Source organism: Triticum dicoccoides, chromosome 1A (assembly GCF_002162155.2).
Source record: "Triticum dicoccoides isolate Atlit2015 ecotype Zavitan chromosome 1A, WEW_v2.0, whole genome shotgun sequence".
NCBI classification, from domain to species: Eukaryota; Viridiplantae; Streptophyta; class Magnoliopsida; order Poales; family Poaceae; genus Triticum; species Triticum dicoccoides.
In genome coordinates, this window is record NC_041380.1 from 576,913,222 (window position 1) to 576,923,571 (window position 10,350).

The 10,350-nt window shown below is 47.1% G+C and overlaps 1 protein-coding gene and 1 pseudogene across 1 annotated transcript; one reads left to right on the top strand and one right to left on the bottom strand.

Moving 5' to 3' along the window:
* The first annotated feature begins 237 nt into the window (after positions 1-237).
* On the top strand, positions 238-3,280 carry LOC119291921 (splicing factor U2af small subunit B-like). Its single transcript, XM_037570736.1, has 2 exons — positions 238-386; positions 2,036-3,280. Exon 2 carries the CDS (start codon positions 2,067-2,069, stop codon positions 3,033-3,035), a length of 969 nt encoding a protein of 322 aa, XP_037426633.1. The 5' UTR covers positions 238-386; positions 2,036-2,066; the 3' UTR covers positions 3,036-3,280.
* A 1,525-nt stretch (positions 3,281-4,805) lies between these two features.
* LOC119355821 lies at positions 4,806-6,235 on the bottom strand (annotated as a pseudogene).
* Between the last annotated feature and the right edge of the window lie 4,115 nt (positions 6,236-10,350).

A 10,350-nucleotide genomic window follows, 5' to 3' on the forward strand; every position in this document is an offset into this window, starting at 1 on the left:
GGGAGGGTACCTTTTCCATTTCCTTTCCTTTGATGAATGATGAGAAAAGAAGCCCCTGGAATTTCTTTCTTGCGGCATAATAGCCGAAGATGGTTTCATTCACCCACTCGAAGAAAAAAAAAGAAAAAAGACAAACCCATCCACCAACGTCAGCCATCGGTCCCCGATCGTACGGCCCGAGACGAGCCACGCGCTCCGCCGCTCGTGCTCTCCCTTCCCACCAGGCTATATTTACGCGCACCCTCCCCATCCACCCCGACCCCTCTCTGCCTCCTCCGCCGCGCCGCCACAGCCAGGTCAGGTGCGCCTCCTCCGTCAACCCCCGGCCGCGGCAGCGAAGCCGCCGGATCGATCGAGACGATAGCCGCCGCCCTCCCGCTCCCGAGGTGCGTGTCCGCCCGACCCCCAGATTGTCTGTCTGCTGCCCCCGTCTTCCTCTCGGCGGCCGATCTAGGTTTCGCGCTAGATTTTTCCGCGTTCTCGGTGGACGATCTGTCGATTTGCGCCTGGTAGATGTCGGATGCAGTAGTTTTTGCATGTCTCTCGGGAGCAAATAGATCGTTGCGCCCGAATTGGTTCGGGAGATTTCGGCTGGGAATAACCCGAGGTTCAGCGATAGGGGAATTGAATCTAGGGTTTTGCAATTCCTGTGCTGGAAGATTGTTGCTATTAACTGGTAGGTGCCCCCCATGAGATTCCTAGAGCAAATAAATCGATCACTCTTCTGTTGTAAATGTCATCCTAATTGAATCTAGGGTTCTGCAAATTCTTTGTTGTTTATATCAACTACTAAATAGTGCAGGGGAAACTGAATTTATATTCAATTTGTAGAATGAATTGCTCCCCAAATTTTGCTGTTGGGTTGGGACTTGGGAGTATAAGTTGGGAATATGTTGAGATTAACTAACATGGGAATTGAATGTAGGGCTATGCAAATTCTATGTTCAAATGCCCTTGATATTAAGGGGAACTAAATTTATGGTCAGCAGTAGATGCTGAAAATTTGTCAGGGTTAAGGACGTTGAAGCGTATTCTTACCATCTATGCTGCAACAGCTGCTGCTGTTGAGTGCTCTTTGCTGAATCCTTTTGTGTGGCTAGAAGTGCTTGTTTGACGGGATACCTGGGTGGTTCTTGTTGAAGTTGTATACCAGTGGCCTTGTTTAGTGGAGCTTGGGGTTTATAATTTAGACACACCTTTTACTGGATTACAAGAGGTTTGTGAGCATGTACGCAGCAGTCTGCTCTAAATTATGTGTGCATCTATGTCGTTCTGGTTGGTACTTGTTTTTGTTTGTTTCGGGTTGTTCTCTTCAATCAAAGATTAATATTCTAAAACGGTGTGCAGATTAGGTTTTAAAACGGATCGAATAGTAATCTTTGTCTGGCGGATATAACAAGGCCTGCAACCCAGAAGGAGTGCCCTCGTGCAACAGGCAAAAAGTTATTTCTTTTGTGCTATGTTGTTTGGTCTCTTTTTGCAGTTGCAGGGGGAGAAACACTAACATTCTAGTGGGAGGAACACTTCATCTCTTCATTTCTGGTTTAACCGTTTTCAACGGTGTGCAGATTTATAGGTTAAAAAAATCGATCAGATTACTAGGAGCAGATCTAGTCCTGATGATGCCTGAAGTAGATCATGATTCTTCTGGTCTTCTTTCTATTGAGCTTGTTGTTATAATATTAACGAGTTTGAATAAGTGTGCAGATTAGGTTAAAAATGGACTGGGAATAGCTTGTGCTTTATAATGTTCCAACCAAACAGTGAGTGTTACAGGGGTAAATTCACAGGAATTGTACATGTTGGTGATATTAAAAAAGATACATAGGTCTTGTGAGCCTGATTGGTTTAATCCTATATGTTCCCTTCGATATTTTGTCTTCTGTAATGCACTATGACGACCTTAATCGAGGTATTCCAGTATTCCTTGCTCCCTGTTCTTGCCAGAGAACCCAATAATGTATTTTTTAAGCACATAGATTCTTTTGTTCTGGATAAGAATTTCTGATGCTGTTCTTATCTTTGTTTTGTGCAGCTTCAGCATCCTCTGAAGTGCTCCCAAAACAATGGCGGAGCACTTGGCTTCAATTTTTGGCACGGAGAAGGATAGGGTCAACTGCCCCTTTTACTTCAAGATTGGAGCTTGCCGTCATGGGGATCGTTGCTCCCGTCTGCACAACAGGCCAACCACATCGCCAACCATTGTGCTTGCTAACATGTACCAGCGGCCTGATATGATTACCCCTGGAGTTGATGCCCAAGGTGTGGCTATTGCACCAGAGAAGATGCAGGAGCACTTTGAGGACTTCTATGAGGATATCTATGAGGAGCTGAGCAAGTTTGGTGAGGTTGAGACCCTGAATGTGTGTGACAACCTGGCTGACCACATGATCGGGAATGTCTATGTCCAGTTCAGGGAGGAGGAGCAGGCAGTGGCTGCTCACAATGCCCTCCAAGGCCGCTTTTACTCTGGTCGCCCAATCATTGTGGAGTACTCTCCTGTGACGGACTTCCGTGAGGCGACCTGCAGGCAGTTTGAGGAGAACAGCTGCAACCGTGGCGGCTACTGCAACTTCATGCACGTGAAGCAGATTGGCAGGGAGCTCAGGAGGAAGCTATATGGGGGGCGGTCCAGGAGGAGCCACGGGAGGAGCCGCAGCCCAAGCCCACAGCACAGGAGGGACAACCGTGACCGTGGTGGTGACTTCCGCCGTGATGGCCGGGATGAATACCGTGGCGGCGGCGGCGGTGGAGGTTACCGTGGAGGCGATGGAGGTGATGGTGGCGGTTACCGTGGAGGCGGTGGTGGTGGCTACCGTGGAGGTGATGGGGGCGGCTATCGTGGTGGTGGCGGCGGCGGTTACCGTGGTGGTGGCAGAGGAGGTGGTGGCAGGCATGATAGGTACGATGATGGACCGAGGCGCAGGTATGGTGGCAGCCCGCCACGACGTGGAAGGAGCCCTCCTGCAAGGGAGAACAGTGAGGAGCGCAGGGCCAAGATCGAGCAGTGGAACCGTGAGAGGGAGGAGAAGTGATGAAACCGCGAGTAGTGGAACCGCAAGCGTCATTTTACCTCTTCATTCTTGTGTCGTTAGTTTGCTCCTATGTTGAGTCTCTGTTGGTTTGCCGTCAGACATTAGTGTGGGTCGATATATTACTATTGCCTTGTTGAGTGACCTGTCAAGTGCAGGATTCTAGTTGAGGCGTGTAAGCTGCTATTTGTGCTCGATATTTATCTGCAGGATTCTCGTATTATCTGCCAAGTTTACAGTGTTCTGCTTTTGTTGGTTTGATCTTATATGGTTTTGTTTTCTCATTTAGAATAGAACATCTATCTTCTGTTGTCGGCCATGTAGTAAGCCATTTTCGATGTTTTCTTTCCTGGAACGCAACGGCGCAAGAGCCAATTTCAAGATGAAATACGCGGCAGCATAAAGGGCAAAAGCGCAGGGCGAAGTTTGAACAGGGGAGCCGTGAGCGGGAGGAAACAAAGTGATCTCTCTACTGCTGCTCCACTCTGTTTGGTCGTGTCGATCGCAATATTGCTTGGTTGAGTAACCTGTCAGGTGCACAGTAGTAGTATTTTCTAAGTAGAATGTCCGCCATCTGTTTTACTGTAATTTCCCACATTTATAAGTTCTCTTTAGAATGAAGGCTCAAGTCGAACCCTGCTTTGAATCAACAAAGCTAGCAACCGGACAGGATTACAGCATCAACCACAAGAACGTCCTGTAAATTGGTGTAGACTGGAACACAATTTACCGACTCAGCGATTTGGTTTTCCGGGGAAAATTTTGCGTGACCATCCATTGCCGAGCTAAAACCCGCTAAGAACATAATTAAAGTACACTATCCAAACAGGGGTAATGGATTAAGGCTGCATTTGATATTGTGGTGGAATATGATAGCCCCAATGGCTTTGTCTATTTATTAGATTTCTTTATACCCCTTGTTGCATATTTTGTGGCTAATTTTTTTTTTCACAAAAGAATATTAAGCACAACTGAGCGGAGTGGATCAGTTAGTGAATTGTCGTAGTAACTCAAGGTTCAGACACATCAAACTAGTTCTATCATAATGCAGAGGCAGGCAAAACAACATAGGATGGCCAAGCCAGAGATACACGAGTACAACTTCGGACAGAAAGAGGGTACAGATTTACCAGATAGTGCGATGAGAAGCATCACAACAAAGTTATTGCAGACGAAAGGATAGGATACTTGATTTGACTGCACTAATCTCTTGCGTGTTTCGCCATCGTCCACACGATGGTTGTTAGGTCACTGCCACGGCCGAGTTGCTTGGCATGGGACTCCCTGCTGCATCGGATGGACGCCTGGACAAGCAAACACACCCAGGCATCAAAGATGAACTCCAAATATCCCCTATATCACTTGCAGGAGGATAAGCCAAACGTGGGATCCAGCGTGCAAACCCTGTAATGATCCAGGTAGGCGTGACATTTTCGGTAGTTTTGCTCAGTAGGCTTAGCAGCACCTGGGCGAGGTCAGTTCCTACCCGGATGGTAGTATTCTCAATATTATGTGGCATTAACCTATGCAGCATCCACTCAGCAAATTCTTCAGTTGAACTAGTATACCCATTGGGTCTACTGGAACTGGTCTCCAACTCCATGGCGCTCCTCAACTCCTCGAGAGCACGGCGGGTAATCTCATACAGGCTGCGGTCAAGGCCCGGTACCATGTGGGGGCGTGCTGTGGCGAGGAACATCATGTAATCGGACATCACCTTGATCGCCTTCGCATGTTCTTGGGATGCTGCTTCTGTGATGATATGGGTGGTGCTCATGAGGAAAAGGTCCGTGAGATGAGGATGACCTCTTGAAATTCAGGAAGAAACCTCATATCTCCGCCTGACTCCATAGGCTCATAGGGTATGACCATGGCCTTCACAGCTTGCTTATTTTTTCTCCCATCAGCACTGGTCCGGGGCTTTGCGGGAACACCGAAGAACCGTCTGCATATATTTTTGAACACCAGCTTCTTGACATTCTCTGGAATCTCAAGGTGCCTTGAGTGGTGTTTTGATTCAATCTTCTTCGCCAGTCCATGAGTGCAGTGGTACAACAGGTTATGCTGCCCAAAAGTTCTAGCCCAACTCCTGTAGCTTTTGGGCTCCTTGCTACATGTACATGTCCACAACCACGAGGAGAGCTTGGAAAGACTGAGAGAGACCACAAAGCCACGGACCTTGTGCCATCTCCCCTGGCAGAAAAGTTCATGCTTCAACCAATTGTGTTGCCTAACTTTGAAGAATGAGTATGTCCAGGTTGACACTAGTGCTCTGAGCAGCCACACAATGTCGAGGATAAGGGCCGTCCAAAGCAACGTGTAAGTGATAACTGTATCTATTCGCTCCAAATCCACTTTATAATCAAGCCAAAACAGTAGTAGCGCTGCGGCTGTGAGGGGCGGCGAGGCCAGACGGATGGCGTAGCCACCCCAGGTGTGGACCACGGATGCCTTGGTGTAGAGGATGTCGTGCATGAGGGAGAGTTCCATCTCCACCACCTTGAACATAGTCTTCCATCTACCAGCAAAGATGCTTCTGATGGCATCACGATCTATGTACTCCATCGGGTAATCAGAGAATGTACCCTTGCAGATGTCAAACAGGCTGTGAGCAACCAGCCTTCTCATCATCTAGCTCCAGGTTCTTGACTTCACCAAAATCATCATCGACCAAGCTACTTGGCAGTTGCTTGAATGAGCTCCGGACAACGGCCAAGTCACCCCGCCGTAGCGCCACCGCACTCTCAACATATTTGAAAATGCCCAAGAACAACATGATGCATGCTTCCCGTGGCAGGGTCTTCAAGTATGTACCGATACAAAACATAGATGGCTCTGAATGACTGAACGGGAACCAGCAGCATCCGACGTGCCCAGGCCTCATGGTCCTCCATGGCGTAGGCGCTCATGTTGTCTGGGCGAGCATGGTGTTGCAGGAGGAACGGCACCCAGAACGCAACAATCAGCTTCTCTTGCGGCGTAGTATCCAGGTAAAGGTTACCAAGGACATACATCGGGCCCCACTCAGTCACCTGATATGCCACCCATATGAACCGCCTCTTCCACCCATGGCCTTCACGCCGGCGGCTCTCGGAGAAGACGGCGAGGACAAGATGCATGGCTAAGCTCGAAAGCACCACTGCCCGGAACACCCAGAAACCCAACAACTTCACCGTCTCTTCCAGCCATCCTTCAGCAGCCATTGCTCGCTCCTGCTTCAATCTGCATGCACTGTAGTCAAGATTAGTTACATTGCACCTGAATGCTAGAGAGAGGTTGGTAACTAAGGACGAGATCCAGCGTGAAAATGCAGACCGGTGGCATGCCATACCTGGTTAGGGGGATCAAACGATGCTTCCAGTTGAGATCTGAGTCGGCAGAAAAGGAAACCGTTGCAGAGTGTTGCTTTTCTCAAGTGTCAACTAGAGATAAACAACTTTGCCTGCACAAGGTTTGTAAGATTTAAGACTGTATTACTTGTTTATGCATTCAGATTCTGTAAAGTCCCAAGGAAGTGGTACAAAAGTTGCCCGAGAGTGGCAAGAGCTTGCTGTTGATCTGAATTAAGAATGCCAGTTGACTTCGGCAGATCCAATTTGCACAACTTGTTCTACTTGCTCAACCTTCCACTTATTAGAACATATACTATACTAACTGCCGACAAAACTAGTGATGAATTAGTGAACAGGAGTGAAAGTGAACAAAGAATTGCTGAGGAAATGGGGGCAAACCACATGCTTCCACATGCATTTGAAGCTAGTATGTAGCCGGAGAGTGATTTTTCGACCATCCACATATAGCCGATACAAGATAGGCTCTAAAATATTAATGGTTCTTTGGGCAGGAACTCGGGATACTACTGCTTCCCGTCCTCCGTGTCAGGACATAGTCCTGCTACGGTCTCACCGAAGAAACAGACACTCGAGACAAAGCAGATAAGGATGGCAATTTTACCTATGGGTACGGGTATCCGCGGGTACTGTACCCGCATGGGCAGGGTATGGGCACACTTTTATACCCATGGGTAGTACCCATACCCTACCCATTAAGTCATGGGTAGGGTACGGGTATAACTTTGTCCCGCGGGTATACCCATACCCTGCCCGTTTGTGAACTAATGTTAAGTTGTCGTCAGTTAGTCATTAGTTTGTCATGTGACACATCTACTCCTATTGAATTAAGAGTATGTTATGATTTCTAAATTTTGATATATGTCATTTACTCATCTGCCTGTTATTGAGCTGAGATAATTGATTTTTTTGTCAAATGTGCTATCAATGAGCATAAAATTGTGAACAACTTATGTACTATTTGTTCTACCCGTTGGGTACCCAATGGGTATGGGTACCCGTCGGGTATGGGTATGGGTAAAGTTTCATAACCATGGGTACGAATATGGATAGAATTTTGTACCCACTGACTATACGGGTATGGGTATGGTATTGCTCTACCCTGCCCATACCCTACCCATTGCCATCCTTAAAAGCAGAAAAGTTCAGATAAGGGACGGCTGGGATCGACGTGCGCCACGTAAGTCAAGATGGACGGGTCGGATGACCTCGCCATTACTTTACAGCCAATGACCACGAGACTGTAAACCAATCAATGGTAAATCAGGAGCACTGTAATTCCTGGGCGGCCTTATAAGCCGAACCCCGTTACCTGTAATCGCATCTCACCTACTCCAAACTCTATTGTAGCTTTAAAACCCTAGCTATCGTACTGTAAGCCGGGTCTCTTCCCATGCGGCTACTCAATTTACCCCCAAATTCGACCAGCGAATCCATCTGTTCTTCGACTCTTTGCATAGACCGAGTGATTCTTGTGATTTGGGTCTCACAAAGGTATCAAAAGCCAGTTAATTCCTTGGTGACGGCGACGCTACGGCGGTGGATCAAGTAGAGGAGGACGAGGGGTTGGGCTCTCTCGTAAAATCCCTCCCGTCCCTCCCTGTTTGCGGCCGCAGTGGTGAACAATGTGGCGGCGTTCATTCGGGCACAGATCAACGAGTCCGGGAAGATTGCTTCGGGATCTTCTCCTAGCTGTAAAATCCCTGTCCCTGAAGTCGATCCGTGTGCCAGTGGTGGCGTCGGACTTGAGATAGGTGGTCAGGTTGGGATTACTGTAAAATTCCTGCTCCTCCTACTCTTGCTCAAGGAGTTGTGTCCATACTAGAGCTATTGGGACGAGATTGATAGCCCGTCTCTCACACCGATCCGATCTGAAGATGGCGGACACATGTGCCAAGGTTCAGATCACAGTTGACAGGCTTGAAGGTGAGGTTTCTGAACTACGGGCTGAGCTATCGGACTTGAAGGAAGTTGAGATCTGAAATGGTAACTATGCCTAGAGTGGAACAGAAATTAGCTGATCTGAATTTGGGGATTCAGAAAACACTGAAACTCATCTTGGAAAGTGTCTCACCCACCAAAGCAGAGTGTGTGACTCCATCGGGGGCACCTAGCACTGGTCCAGGTATAAACACACCTCAACGTATGAAGGGTTTTGATGAGGCTTGGCAACGCCAGGTAGAATCCTTTACACAAAAAGGAAGTGTTGGAATTAAAGTAAATGATGATATAGGGCATTATTTCCAGACACACAAAGGCCTGAGGCAAGGTGATCCAATGTCCCCGATTTTGTTCAACATTGTGGTTGACATGTTGGCAATTCTCATTGGTAGGGCAAAGGAGGCCGGTCAGGTGGGTGGCTTGGTGCCCAACCTTGTTGATGGGGGTGTGTCTATTCTGCAGTATGTTGATGATACAATCATCTTTATGGGGCATGACCTGGCAAAAGCGAGAAATATGAAGCTGGTGTTATGCTTATTTGAACAATTGACCGGGTTAAAGATTAACTTTCATAAAAGCGAGTTGTTCTGCTTTGATAGAGCCAAGGAAGAACAAGAGGCTTATAGGCAATTGTTTGGTTGTGAATTAGGGACTTTACCTTTTACGTACCTAGATATACCCATTCACCATCATAAGCTAACGAACAGAGAGTGGAAATGTATCGAAGATCGGTTTGAAAAGAAACTTAGTTGCTGGAAGGGCAAACTTATGTCATATGGAGGCCGGTTAATTCTTATTAATTCGGTGCTTACAAGTATGCCGATATTCCTACTATCTTTCTTTAAGGTTCCAGTTGGGGTTAGAAAACAGTTGGACTTCTACCGATCGAGATTTTTTTGGCAGAGTGATGAACTTAAGAGAAAGTATAGACTCGCCAAATGGGATGTTATTTGTCGACCAAAGGACCAAGGGGGTTTGGGTATCGAGAATCTTGAGGTCAAGAACAGATGCCTGCTTAGCAAGTGGCTGTATAAGCTTTCTGTTCAGACTGACGCAACTTGGGCGCAGATTCTCCGCAACAAGTATCTGCATTCCAAAACTTTGTCCCAGGTGACAGTGAGACCAACTGATTCGCCGTTTTGGAAGGGGCTTATGAGAGTTAAGGCAGCCTTCTTTAATAGAACAAAGTTTATTGTCGGTGATGGCAAAGATACACGGTTCTGGGAGGATACTTGGCTGGGTGATACACCATTGGCACTACAGTATCCAACCTTGTATCGTATTGTCCAGCGACGTGATGCGTTAGTTGCAACGATCATGCAGTCAATTCCCCTTAATATTCAATTTCGAAGGGTGCTTGTTGGTGATAGATGGGAAGTTTGGCTTCATCTGGTGCGTAGACTGATGGAACTCCAGCTAGCTAATCAGCCCGATCAGTTGTGCTGGAAACTTACTAGGTCTCGACAATTTACTGTTAAGTCTATGTACATCGATGTTATTAACTCGACTGTCATTCCTAGTTTCAAACATGTTTGGAAAGTAAAAATTCCTTTGAAAATTAAAGTGTTTATGTGGTTTGTCCATAAACAGGTTATTTTAACAAAGGACAACTTGGTTAAGCGCAATTGGACAGGATCTACTAAGTGTAGTTTCTGTGATCATGACGAGACCATTAAGCATCTTTTCTTTGAGTGTCCGTTGGTGAGAATTCTGTGGCGCACCGTGCAAATTGCCTTTAACATTACTCCTCCGATTTCGGTCGGGTCGTTATTTGGAACGTGGCTAGATGGGATAGAGTCCGATACAGCTAGACATATTCGTGTAGGAGTTTGTGCGTTGTTATGGGCAATTTGGAACTGCAGAAATGATTTGGCTTTTAACAGAATAACTACTATTCTGTGCTACGGCGTTGATCCGTATATGGTCCTTACTCACTCTGACGGAGGCCAGGGAGCGTTTGGTTATTGGATCTGTCCGGTGGGAGATGGTAGCGCAATCGGTTTGGATGGCGGTTATGTCATAGGATA